Here is a 14,632-nt window from a genome sequence, read left to right on the forward strand (position 1 = left end):
TGAAAGGAGGTCAGGTTGGGCTTGGTCCTGCAAAGGGTTACAGAGTAAGCTGCTGAAGCAGATACTGGTTCCTTTCTTTTTTGGAATTTGGTGAGGCTGAAATCTAACAGGAATGAAATTTACAAACTGCTATTTTTGCAACAGGAGACCAACCGGAGATGATGCAGTCATGGTTCACTCTGGTGCAGGATAAGAACAAGCTGTTAAATGAGGAGTCTGAGCTGATGATCAGGTGAGAACACCTCAGATTCTGCTTGTGTTCACAATACTGCTCTGCAAGGAATTCCAGCATTCCAATTACAACCAATTCCTTGGTAGCTCAAATAACCTTGAAGTGTCCTTTGCACTGTGTTTGGAAATATTGCATAAAGTGGACATGGGATCAGCAATCTTTGTAGCAGAATGTGATAGAAAGAGGCAAAAAAGTTGGAAGCTACAGTACTGTCAAAGTATCTTGGGCATGTGTTTAGCTAGGGCTATTGCACTATACTGGTGCCGCAAGAAAAAAGACCTTGACAAATGTGAGTGATAATAAACCTGATTCTGAGATGGGTCTCTTCTGTGTACTGAGAGTGGGAAGGGGGCAGGGAGAGGGGAATTATGGTTGGGAAAAGGGGAAAGGAGAGGGCAGGGATTGGGAAGAAACAGAGGGACATTCTGTAATGATCAATAAATCAATCAGTTTGGAATCAAATGACCTTATCTGGTGTCTCAGGGCTGGGTGTGTCTCGATTGCACCACCTTCTGGCTTAGCCATTTCTTCTGCACTACCTGTCCCAAACCCCTCCCGTGGCACATTCCCAACATCCTTTGCTCCCGCAGATTTTCATGCTCTGTTCCATGTTGACCCTATGTGTCTGAAACTTCTGCACAATACTGTACATTTGTCAATGTTCCCTTGGGCTAAAAGCTTGTACATGTATAGCATTGGTTACATCAGCTCCACACTTAAAGCACCATTGATTGTTGTACTGTGGAGCTGTACAACAAGAAGTCGGAATAATGTGCCCAGGCAGTGTTACAATACTATACAAGGGGGCAAAAGTAATTAAATATAGCTATTGGAAATTAGAGTGAATAGATCTGGAAGGATCAAAAGGACCAATAAGAAATGGGATACAATGTGGAATGAAGATACAGGTGGGCAAGGTGGGAGAGAGGCCATGTTGAATGGATGAAATGAGGAAGGGGGAATAACATGGTGGACACAGGGTAAGGGCACAAGGGGTGTGTGTATGTGCAGGATGGTGCATTAAATAATGCTTAATACATGGGAAGTTATCGTCCTTCGATATGTAAGGACGACATTGTAAGTAGCACTATGTCAGGTGCAGCTAAGGGTCATGTTCATTACTGGTTAGGGATTTGGAGAGTCTATAGAATGATGGAAATGATCCTTCCTACTCTTAGAGTTGGAGTCATTTCCCTCTTATGGTGATTGCAAGGTAAGGAAATTTACACTGCGCTGGTGGATTGGTAAGAACAGAAAATGATGGCAATACTCCAAGCTATCTGTTGATGGATAAATGGCAGATATCAAGGGATAAACACGAAAAAGTCTGCAGATGCTGTAAAAGCCAAGCAACACAGACAAAATGCTGGAGGAACTCTGCAGGTCAGGCAGCATCCATGGAAGTGGATGAACAATTGACTTTTTCGGTTGAGATCTTTCTTCAGGACTGGAAAGGAAGGGGGAAGACGTCAGAATAAAAAGGTAGTGGGGGGGTAGGGAGTATAGCTAGAAGATGATAGGTGATGGCTGGAGAGCAAGGAATCTGGTGGGAGAGGAGAGTGGTTCATAGGAGAAAGGGACCCAGTGGGAGGTGATAGGCGGGTGAGAAGTAAGAGGCTAGAGAGGGGATTAGAAGTGGGGAGGGGAGGGAAGGGAATATTTTTACTGGAAAGAAAAATCAAAGGAGCTACTGCAAACAGTGGAGTTGTACATACAGGGTGTTATAAATGGGCATATAGGTTCTTAAGTCTGAGGTATGGGAGAGAAAATGCAGGACATACCAAGCAGAGAATTAAGAAAATTCACAGAAGAAATCACCACTGTGGTTTTAATAAACAGAGTTTTAAAGTGAAATTTTGGATGAAATCATTTGCTTGAGTATGTGTATCTTGAAGGAACACCTAACAGTTTTGCAATTTTGCACATCCACCCAGTGGCCGTGAGTTGGAATTGCAGGATCAGAAGAGCAGACTGGAACAGGAACTAAGAGTGTACATGAATAAAGATCGTAAGTAACATTACAATAAACATCTCTTTATTTCCCCTACATTCCTCATTGTACTTATTCTGTTTTCATCGCCTGTCAATCAGTCTTCACTATGGAAGACACTAGTAGTATGCTGGAAGTTCAAGAGCGTCAGAGGTCAGAAGTGTGTGACATTGCCACTACTACGGAGAAGGTTCTTGGGAAACTGGAAGGTTTGAAGGTAGATATGTCACCTGAATAAGATGGAATACACTCCAGAATTCTGAAAGGAGTGGCTAAAGAGATTGTGGAGGCATTAGTAATGTTCTTTCAAGAATCACTGGACTCTGGAATGATTCTGGAAGGTGGAGAATTGCAAAAGTCATCCACTTAAGAAGAGAGAGAGGCAGAAGAAAGGAAATTATAGGTCAGTGAGTCTGACCTCAGTGGTTGGGAAGATGTCAATTGTTGAAGGTATGGTTTTGAGATACTTGGAGGCATATGGTAAAATAGGCTGTAGTCATCATGATTTCCTCAAGAGAAAATCTTGCCTAACAAATCTGTAGGAATTCTTTGAGGAAATAACAAGCGGGATAGACAAAGGAGAATTGGTGGATGTTCAGCTCTTGGATTTTCAGAAGGCCTTTGACAAGGTGCTGCACATGAGACTGCTTAACAAGATAAAAGCCCATGATGTTACAGGAAAGATACTAGCATGGATAAAGCAGTGGCTGATTGGCAGCAGGCAAAGAATGGGAACAAAAGGAGCCTTTTCTGGGTGGCTGCGAGTTACTAGTGGTGTTCTACAGGGGTCTGTGTTGGGACTTCTTTTTATGTTGTATATCAATGATAGAATTGATAGCTTTGTTGAAAAGTTTGTGATGGTACAAAAACAGGTGGATGGGCAGGTAGTTTTGATGAAGCAGAGAGGCTACAGAAGGACCTAGACAGATTAGTGAATGGGCAAAGAACTGGCAGATATAATAGTGTTGGGAAGTGTATGATCATTTACTTTGGTATATGAAATAAAAGGGTACTCTATTTTCTAAATGGAGAGAAAATTCAAAAATCTGAGATGCAAAGGGACTTGGGAGCCCTTGTGCAGGATTCCCTAAAGGTTAATTTGCAGGTCGAGTCAGTAGTGCGATGTTAGCATTCATTTCAAGAGGACTAGAATATAAAAGCAAGGATGTAATGTTGAGGCTTTATAAAGCACTGGTGAGGCCTCACTTGGAGTATTGTGAGCAGTTTTGGGCCCCTAATCTAAAAAGATGCTTGAACAATGGTGAGGGTTCAAAGGAGGGTCACAAAAATGATTTCAGAATTGAACAGTTTGTCACATGAAGAGCATTTGACTCTGGGCATGTACTCATGAAAATCAGAAGAATGAAGGGTGACCAAATTGAAACCTATTGAGTGTTGAAAGACCTTGCTAGATTGGATGCAGAGAGGATGTTTCCTATGGTGGGAGAGTCTAAGACCAGAGGGCACAGCCTTAGAATACAGGGGCAGCTTTTTAGGACTGAGGTGAAATGAGGAGGAATTTCTTTGGCTAGAGTGGGGTGAGTCTGTAGAATTTGTTGCCACAGGCGGCTGTGGAGGCCAAGTCTTTAGGTATATTTAAGGGAGAGCTTAAAAGATTCTTGCTTGGTCAGGGTATGAAGGGATATGTGGAGAAGTCAGGAGAATGGGGCTGAGAAGGAAAATGGATCAGCTATGATGAAATGTCGGAGTAAACTTGATGGGACAAATGGCCTAATTCTGCTTCTATATCATACGGTCTTCCCATACACTGTAGATTGAATTCTATTCCCATTGATTCATAACTGAGCAGAACCACTATGTAACAAGGTAATTTTCATTAGAAATGCCAATCTATTGTGTAACATTAGTACCTTCATTGAAGGATATTTTGTAAAATAAACCTCTACTTTCCATTATTGTCCACCTACCATTCTACAGCTGTCGGCGTTTTAATATATTAAGTTGAACAATGATGTGCAATTTGTGTATAAATTCACATTCACTGTAGTAATTACTTCCCAGTTCAATTGTGCCCATTGCAAATAGGACTGAGTATTTCCATTCACTATTGACATTAGCACTGCTAATGTCTTTCCTGAATCAGGCATGCACAGGCTCATTTATGATGGCCCATTTTCACCCTTGCCAAAATAAACTGGAGTTCAAAGTTGCAACCTACAGCCTTCGTGGATCTGAAATTCAAAAAAGAGAACATTACATTGAAATTAGGAACACAGAGAGCTTTGAAAAAATAAGTTATCTAGAGACTCCAAGTATGTTTAATAAATATATAAAGAGAAATGAAAAGGCTAGAGCTTATAATGGTCAAAAAATATAACCTCTGTTTGGAGGCAGAGGCTGTGAATAAGGTTCTGAATGAAGATTTTTGCAAATGCCTTCATCAGCAAGTAACATTATGTAAAATTGTTGTAGGTGGGAGGAATGAGTGGGATGTGTTGAATGAGATGATCACAGCAAAAGAAGTGGTTTTCAGGCCTTTATCATCTTTGATGAATAATAAATCTCCGGCCCACATATAAATGATCTCAGACCATTAAAAGCAGCAAGGAAGGAAACTGAGTCGAGGCTCTGACTACAATTTTTCAATTCTCCCTGGTTTCAGCACTGTGACAGCGGACTGCTAATATCGCTCTCTTCACAAAAGGGATAAAGGGAATAGACTGGACAATTGCTGTGTTAAACAGTTACCCTCCTGTGGGAGGGTAAATTATTGAAATCCAGGGGCATTCTGCATTGGTTTGTTAAGGAAACATTTTAATGATTGCTTTGTGGTGATGACAAGGAGGATTGAAGAGGACAGTACGTTTGATGTTTTTGACATAGTTCAACATAGCAGGCTGGTAACAAAGCAAAAGCCCAAGGGATCCAAGGGGAGTGCAGGCTGGATCCAGAACAACACAATAACAGGACACAAATGATAACGGTTGATGGGTGTTCCCCTAATTGGAAGGCTGTGACTAGTATGCTTTGTTCTATATATAAACAACTTGGACCTAAATGTAGGAACATGATAAAGGATTTTGCAGGCCACACAGAATTTAGCTTTGTAGTTGACAGAGAGGAAGAATGATTGGAATCCAAGTCTGTTGCACACACCATGTACAATGGCATACAAAAGTTTGGGCAACAGAAATTTTGACCAGGGGTGTCCAAACTTTTGCATGCCACTGTATGTGCATAGGGTCACATCAGTCTTATCCAAATTCATTCCCTTAATCCTCCTCCTCTCCCTTAATTCGCCCCTTCCCCCAGTCTTATTTCCACTAATAATTTTCCTCAAATCCCTCCCACACCCCTTGCTCTCAACTCCATCCCCCTTAACTCGTCTTCTGCTTGTTTCCTTTTCCTCTCGTCCTCCTCTGTTCTTGGGCTGATTGCTTTGCTACAGTTGCAATTCACCCTTCCCCAATCCCATCAGCCAATCCGTCCAAAGCCAGCCACTTTGTCCAAAATTCCAACACCACTCCCTGGTAACCTGGAACGGTGTTGCCTAATATTAGCCGATTACAGTCTCCCCCTGCTCTGTGGCTGCAATTACACACTTTCTATTTGGTTAGTGGGGATTGAGTTTAAGTGCAGCGCAGTGTATTCCAGAAAGCCTGACACCAGCAGGTGCAAAACTGCAGCATCAGCAAGAATTCATGAAAGAGATCTGTGTCTGACAAACCTATTGTAATGTTTTCATGTTGTAACTAGCAGACCAGATAAGGGTGAATCAGTTTGTTTGCATTTGTACTTTCAGATGGCCGGTGATCAGGTGCACGTGAGATAATATAAAGTGTGTGATATCGTGATAATATTACTGGTGTAGATTAAGGATTAGTTAATGTGTATAAAGCAGGGGCCCATCTGCACACGATCTATTTCAATGTTTCTGATGGGAGTATCAAGTTTATTTCCCCCCCCCCCCTCCCCATCGTGTGGAATAGGCCCTTCAAACTGTACTGCCCAGCAACCTCTGATTTAACCCTTTTCTAATCATGGGAGAATTTACAATGACCAATGAAGCTACCATGTCTTTGGACTGTGGGAGGAAAGCAGAGCGCCCGGAGGAAACCCACATGGTTATGAGGAGAACGTTCACACTCCTTACAGACACCGTCAGGTATTGAACACAGGTTGCTGGTACTGTAAAAGCATTGTGCTAGAGCTGGATTTGCAGATGATACAAAGTGCATGTTGCTAGGGAATATGTAGAGAAGCTTCAGGGAGATGTAGATAGGTTTGGTGAAGGGGTAGATGGTATATAATGTGTAAAGAAATCCACTTAAAAAAAAGTAAAAGTATTTTTGAGAATTTGAAAGATATTAGTATTTGGAGGGGTTTGTGTTTTTTGCTCAAGGTTTGCTGCATGTTAACTTCAGGTACAGTTTTCAACCAGGAGGTTTAGTGTAGAGAATTTACAATCAAAGCCAGTGTTGTTTGGAAAGTGCATGTGGAATATTGTGTACAGCTCTGGTCCTACCTTGGGAAGGATATACCTGTGACTGAAGGGGTATGGTGAATGGTGACCAGGTTGATTTCTGGGAAGGTGGGTTCGTTGTGTGACGAGACTGGGTTTATATCCTCCAGTTTAGGAAAATGTGGGGTGAGGTGAACTCATTAAATTTAAATTGTGGTGTGAACATTAAATCCTTACAGGCTTGACACAAGGAAAGGAAGGACAACGTTTCAGCTCTGATGTCCAGAAGCAGAGTCTCAGAGTAAGGGGTAACGAGTTGACTGATTTCCCTCAACAACAAAGTAAAAAACAGAGATTTGGACCTTGATTTACATTTGTATAACGATTAGATGGAAGTTCAGTGCTCTGGACTCAGAGGCTGGAACCCTCATCATATTTAAAATCTAGTTGACTATGCACTTTGTGATGTGACCTGCTGGATTGTGGACCTGTTGCTGAACACTGGAATTAGATTAGGCATCTTTCTTACAACTAGCCATTAGAATAGCTGAATATTCTCTACTTCTGACATTTTCAATGCTATAATCTCTATTCCCTAATGGACACAAATTAAAGAGTTCCCCATTCTGACCTTCTACTCGATTTCTGCTGGACTTGCATTTAAAATATTTTAAAAATCACCTTCCACGCTGTTTGCAGCCTTTTTGTTTTGTGTCCCTCTGCATCACACAGTAGCTTCCACTTCAGTGTTCATCCCTGCACCTTGCTGTGGCCTTGGACCACTTGTGAAATAGGATTCCATAAGGGAACCAATATTGTGGGAAGCGACCACACACCCTGTAAATCAGCTTCGTCATTTCTTTTGTTATCAAATTGAACAGACACAAGCAATTACTGATTTTTCACAACCACCACACATCCCACAGTGCTTCTTGAAGACAACACCTATTGCTCCTTTTCAGTTTCTGTACCATGCCTCCAGTCTTGCCTTGGAGTCTGTTCTCTCCACCTCCTCCACTCAGCCTCCAAGACAGCTCATTCTCTCCACTCACAACTTGCATCAATCCAGCCACAATGCACAGTGACTCAACCATTTAGATCAGGGGTTCCGAACCTGGAGTCCACAGATCCTTTGCTTAATGGTATTGGTCCATGGTATCAAAAAGGTTGGGAACCCCTGGTTTAGATTGTAAAATACAGAAAGATTAGTGAAAATAGTACAAGCAAGATTTAAGTGTTGACTCCATAGTTTAAGTGAGTACAATGAACTTCTGATTTCATGGTGACTGCAATCATGTTAATTAGCAGATTAATGAAATTAGAAGCCGGTATAGGTTCATCCCACATCACAAATCTCGGTCTGTTTCCAGGCTCTGTTGAATTTAGCATCATCAAAATGAGTATTTTACCAAACAATTCTAAAATAGTGCACAGATAGTAAAAAAAATTAACAAATCTTGCCTCTGCACATTACAGCATCAAAGAAGTCAAAGGAGGACCATCTTGAAGAGGAGAGGCTTTTCAGGGAGATGATTGAGGTGGTGAAGATGAGGGACAAGTTGGTGGCATTCTTGGAGGAGCAGAGACTCCAGGAGATGGAGCCACATGCTGTCTTAGTTCCAGGAGCTGCAGCCAGAGATCTCTCCACCAGTGCCTCCATCGCCTGGACATGATCACTCTTCAACCTCAGATGGGAGCGATGTTCCAAGACAAAGCTATTCCTCTGAATATCCATGAAAGGATGCCTTGCCTTCCATAATTATTGAAAGAAATTTTAAGCAACGTATTCGAGAAATTATTTTTTAAGAGTGCTCCTCAATAATTTTTCCTTTTTATTAAAATCATAGTTTTATTTTCTCTCACTGAACCACAGACATTTCTAGCATCAGCATTGGCTCTAGGTCATCTGCTCGTTCCAGTGCAGTGAAGAAGGGCCATGGGAACCTGGACCCAACAAGATAAATGCTGTCTTCTAAAATATTGCAAACTATTTTTCTTTATGTATAAATTATGCTTGAGGTAATGTAGTGCACTGCATGTGGCTCATCTGCCTTACCAGGTGATGCAGTGAGCCTGTTCACACACAACCCAGGGAATGTGATCCCCATGTTTTCACAGTGGGTCAAACCTGACTCTGTTCTAACTGACTTTGAGGATGAACTTAGCACTCCAGAGTTTTATTCAGATGAGTCTGCTCCCTTCCCCCACCCTTATGGTAGACGTAAACCATCCCACCCAGCTCTTGAAGAGGAGTAGAAAGTTATCCTCAATATTCTGGCCAACGGTTTGCTTTTATTTCCAGCATCTACAGTTTTTCTTCACTTTTTGATTAAACTGTAAATCAATACTATAACAACAAAGTGCTTGAGACATAGCAAGACAAGCAGCATCAGTAAAGTAGAAACAAAGTTAACATCAGTGTGAGACTAACCATCAGGATTGGGAGTTTTCTCCCAACTTCTCTGCTACTGAGAACTAAGCATTTACTCTTTCCGAGTTCTTAGACTTGAAACATAAACTCTTTCTCTTTTCACAAATATTTGCTGGCTTATTTTTCTGTTTTTCTTTCAGATTTCCATGAACTGCAGTTTTTCAAATTTCAATTTGCTCTTAAGTCCATACTGCTAGTTTGACTATTTTGCCAACAGGAATGACTGCTTCCATTTTGCCTTGTCTCAGAATCCTGTAATTTTAAATATATTTATTAAAACTACAAAATATTTAATGCTGTAATAAAAACAACTCCAGCCTAGCTAGTCTTTTCACTTGGCTATAAACAACATGATCTTAAATCTCTAGACCTTCTGTAATGACATCACCTCAGTAATGTGACCAACACTGAACCCAGTATTACTAAGTTCTTGAATATGAGAGAGATAGGGTGCCTAAGACTTTTGTTATAGTACTGTAGTAATTTTATATATTGCACTATACTGCCACAAAAGAAATTCATGGCTTATGTAAGTTATGATAAACCTGATGGGTCTCTATCATGGACTGAGAGTGGTTAGTGGGCAGGAAGTACCAGAGAGATGTTGTGTAATTATCATAAACCAATTGTTTGGAATCAAATGACCTTGCCTGGTGTCTCGTGGCTGGGTGTGTTTGCACCCAAGCCACTCCCACTCCCACACTCTCAACTTCTTTGCTACCTGTCCCACATCCCTCCCCTGGCACTCCACACTCATTATTTCCAATACCCTTTACTCCCAGTAGATTTACAAACTCACTCTCCACTCCACGTTGACAAATATGGTACTGTGCAAATGTCTTAGGCATCCTAGCTGTGTGTTTGCTGTCCCCAGGTTTATTTTGTTCATTCATTTCATTGAATTCTATTTATTTATTATGATTTCCCCCATGTGACCACTTTGATGCTACCTTCCAACGGCTTAAACTGTCTTCCTCAATTTCCCACCAGCAGCATTAGAAGAAACATCACTCACAGTAGCTCAAAGTTCTCACCCTCATCCAAAGCAGAAAGGGAAACCAATCCCATTATTACACTCACATCAACATTAATCCTGTAGAACCCTTGGCTATTGTGCCCCACCTCATAGATTTGACTTGTGGGTTCAGTGTATGGAGAACTGTGGCCTAGAACTTCCAACGCATCCAAAAGCTTACATTGCATATGCTCATCGGAGCAGGGCACCACACTGTTAGCCGACCCCATTGCCACCCAAACATGGGCATTGCACATTTTCTTAGCTGAAAAGATGCTGCCTGGTTGCCTGTTTGAGCTGGTTCTCATTCTTGGGGCTTGGCACTGGCCAGATTGGTCAATGTAGTGGTCAGGGATGGGATAGGGAAAGGAGGTGAAACAGGTAAAGAGGCAACAGAGCCCTTGTCCCATTGAGGTGGTTTCAGGACTTGGTAGGCCCAGGTGAGATGAGCAGGGACTTTAGAGATGAAATGGTGAATAAGGGCTTCACAAAGCAGGTGACCCCAGGCCAGCACTGTGGTGGGAATTTCTATGTTATTCTTGGAGAAAAGATGAGTTGGTGTGGTGGGAGAGGTCGGGAATTCTCTGAAAGAAGCATCACACAGGGAACAATGTCATCCTATGCACATGATGTGGATTGTAAGGGCAATTTAATCCTGAATGTGCCCCCACCTCCTCACTCCCAACCAGAAATGGTCACCATTGCATTTCACTCTGGAAAAGGACTTTATTTTTAAATTGTATAATGCTGAAAACATTTGAGTTAAAGGCACAAAAATAAACATGAAATGTTTTTGATTAATTATTTTCCTTTGCAGATGACTGACTTTTTGAAGTTTTGCCATGGTGGGAGTGTTGCTTCCTACACAGGAATTCCTGACTAAAGGGTCACACCTCACTGTTTGTTCCAGTACACTTACTAACTGTGGCATTTTGCCTATCGCAAACTGCTATTATTTACACAATCACCCCAGAATCCACAGTTTAAACATTGCACATCAAAATTCCCAGTTATAAGATTTATTTTAGGTTGCAACTATTGAGTTGATTGACAACGCTGCACCATGTTAACTGCATTGAACATTAAAAATTAATCACTGAGTTTGTTTCAAAGAGAGGTATGAAGCATCAAAGAGCTGATGTTCAGCTTCACTAAACAGAACAGTGCAGCACCAGTTCAGGCCCTTTGACCTACAATGTCTGTGCTAAAATAATCCCATCTGCCTGCACATGATCTTCATCTCTAATTTTCTGCATGTTCATGTGCCTCCTTAAATGCCTCAAACAGTATCATTTCAGTTATCTACCGCTCTTTAAAATAAACTAAGTTTGCCTTGTGAATGTCTTTTAAATTTCCCCCCCCCCCCTCACTTTAAACTCGTGCCTTCTACCATTTGACATTTCGGACTTAGAAAAAAAGACTCATATCGTTTCGATCTATGCCCCTGAGATTTATCAGGTTGTCCTTCACTCCAGCCTTGATGCACCATCAATAACTCACTCTGAGACGTAAAGGCGAGATATCGGCTTTTATTGACTGGAAGAAGGAACCAGCAGTGAGTGACCACCATACTACATCCTGGAGACTGAGAGGCCGGGCTCAGGCCTCAATCGCCTTTATACAGGGGTCTGTGGGAGGAGCCACAGGAGCAGTCAGCAGGGGGCATGTCCAGACAGGTATATGTAGTTCACCACAAGCCTCTTGTAGTTACAATCCAGGCAACAACTTTTTCTGCACTCTCTGCAAAGCTTCCATTTCTTCCTTGTAGTGCAGTGATCAGACCAAAAGGCCCACCTGAAGTTTTATACAGCTACAATATGACTCAAACTTCTAGACGCAATGACCTAAGCGACGAAGTTGAGCATGTCATATGCCTTCTATATCTCGCTATATCTATGTCTTATCTTATGGTCTATACATGTGTTAATTAAACGACAAGTAGGGCCAGTAGAAGCATCAGATGGTCAGTTTTGCACTGACTACACCCTGTTTCAACTAACACTCTAGTAAGTTGGCTCATAATGTGCAGTTCATTTAATTACAATGCTAACTAATTCCAGTAGTAGCTCTAGCAGTTATTTCAGTAGCACTATTAAGATAATCTAAACACATATGCTAATCAGTAAATTAACCAAGTCGACAGTGCAACTGATGCAGTTTTTCTGGATCCAGGGTGAACGGATGTTCAGTAAAATATTCATCTAATAAATTAACTGTGTAGGAAGTTGTTGACACGTGTTAACTTGTTTTGCACCTTGAAATAGTCATTTGGCTGCCACGGTTCATTTACATCTGAAATTCATGGAAGCAGTTGAAAAACATCAAATCAGAAATGCACAAGAGGTCACTTAACATCTGCAACAAATGTTAGTAGTCGGTACCCACTCTACATCAGATGCAAAGTATTTCTTGCTGTTTGTTTGTAATTTTCCAAAGTTTACCATTTCACATTACTGGAGCTGATCCTGATAAAGCAAAAAGCTCCCAGTTTTGATCAGATGGTTGATGGGAATGGTCCAACCTGCACTGTACCCCTTTGGGATGATGGTGACCTTCTTCCACTCAGTTTATAGATTCTGAGGTGGCTGATTAGGCCCAGGTAGACACATTTATGTGTGGCAGGAGAGTGAGTCGTTTAAGAAATGATGCCCTCCTGTCACCTACACTCCGGTTCAGCTAGCTTCCAGTGGAGGAGTTAGCAGTTTTTCCACCATCATTTCGGATGCTCCTCTTCTATTCCCCACTCTGGCCTTCTACTTCTTCTCACCTCCCCCTGGATCCCCTCCTCCTTTGGTCCACTCCCTTACTCCAGCTATTAACCTTTCCCACTGCCCATCCTCACCTATCACCTTCTAGTTATATTCCTTCCCCTCCCCTCACTTTATTCTGAAGTCTTCCCCCTTCCTTTCCGGAAAGGTCTCAGCCTAAAATGTCGATTTATTTCCATAGATGCTGCCTGGCCTACTGAGTTCCTCCAGCATTTTGTGTGTGTTGCTTTGGAATTCAAGGAGTGGATAACCTGCCGGAATCATCTCCCATCTGTGGAGGCAGGAAGTAGATAACCAATTCGATTCATTTCTCTGAACGGAGACCAGAAATGGATAATCATCAGGATCCACTCCTGCATACTGCTTAAGAAAGACTGAAGAAATATATGAGTGGATGAAAAGAGGAATAAATGAAACAACAATGATAAGACCTTAAGACATAGAAACAGAATTAGGCCATTTGGCCCATCGAAGCTGTTCCACCATTCAATCATGGCTGATCCTTTTTTCCCTTCTCAGCCCCACTCCCAACCTTCTCTCCATAATCCTTGATACCATGTCAATTCAAGAACCTACCAAGCTCTGACTTAAATACATCCAATGAACTGGCCTCCACAGATGCATGTGGCAATAAATTCCACAAATTCACCACCCTCTGGCTAAAGAAATTTCTCTGCATCTCTGTTTTAAATGGATGTCTCTCTATCTTGAAGCTGTGCCCTCTTGGCTTGGACTCCCCCACTATAGGAAACATCCTTTCCACATCTACTCTGTCTAGGCTTTCAACATTTTGAAAGGTTTCATCCTTCTAACTTCCAACGAGTACAGACGCTGAGGCATCAAACAGTCTTCATATAATAACGCTTTCATTCCTGGAAGCACTCCCCACCCCCAATGCCAGCACACCTTTTCATAGATGAGGAGCCCAGAACTGTTCACAATATTCAAGGAGAGGCCTTCCTTGCCAGTGCCTTATGAAGTCCCAGCACACATCTCTGCACTTGTATTCTAGATCTCTTGAAATGAACGCTAACATTGCATTTGCCTTCCTCACCACTGACTCAACCTGCAAGTTAACCTTTAGGGTGTCCTGCACAAAGAGTCTCAAATCCCTTTGCATCTCAAATGTATGGATTTCCTCCCTGTTTAGAAAATAGTCTGTACATTTATTTCTTCCACCAAATTGCATGACCATGTATTTTCCAACATTGTATTTAATTTGCCACTTTCATCCTAATCTGTCCAAGTCCTTCTGCATCCTACCTGTTTCCTCAACACTACCTGCTCCTCCACCAATCTTCGTATCATCTACAAACTTGGCAACAAAGCCATCTATTCCATCATCTAGATCATTTATGTTCAGTATAGAAAGAAGTGGTCCTAACACCGACCCCTGTGGAACAGTCACTGGCAGCCAGCCAGAAAAGGATCCTTTTATTTCCACTTGCTGCCTCCTACCACTCAGCCAATGCTCTAACCATGCCAGTAACTTTCCTGTAATACCACAACTCTTAACTTGGTAAGCAGCCTCATGTGTGGCACCTTGTTGAAAGCCTTCTGAAAGTCCAAATACACAACATCCCCTTTATCCATTCTACTTGTAATCTTCTCAAAGAGAAGGGGGACCAATATCTTGGCAGGAATGTTTGCTAAGGCTATTGGGGAGAGTTTAAACTAGAATTGCTGGGGGGTGGGGATCAAACTGAAATGACGGAGGAAAGGGAAGTTGGCTCACAAATAGAGAAAGTTTGGAGACAGTGCAAAAGGGAGGAT

General features: G+C 41.9%; 1 protein-coding gene across 3 annotated transcripts in view; it reads left to right on the forward strand.

Moving 5' to 3' along the window:
- Window positions 1-10,892, forward strand: part of LOC132395763 (protein-methionine sulfoxide oxidase mical3a-like) — a 180,195-nt gene extending 169,303 nt beyond the window's left edge. For all 3 annotated transcript variants that reach the window (XM_059972758.1, XM_059972759.1, XM_059972760.1), the window contains 3 exons: window positions 145-232; window positions 2,167-2,240; window positions 8,122-10,892. In XM_059972758.1, the coding sequence (XP_059828741.1) occupies window positions 145-232; window positions 2,167-2,240; window positions 8,122-8,318 (359 nt within the window). In that variant the 3' untranslated portion in view covers window positions 8,319-10,892. The remainder of the gene's footprint in view (window positions 1-144; window positions 233-2,166; window positions 2,241-8,121) is intronic.
- The last annotated feature ends 3,740 nt before the right edge of the window (window positions 10,893-14,632 follow it).

This window comes from Hypanus sabinus, chromosome 6 (assembly GCF_030144855.1).
Source record: "Hypanus sabinus isolate sHypSab1 chromosome 6, sHypSab1.hap1, whole genome shotgun sequence".
In the NCBI taxonomy this organism is placed as follows: Eukaryota; Metazoa; Chordata; class Chondrichthyes; order Myliobatiformes; family Dasyatidae; genus Hypanus; species Hypanus sabinus.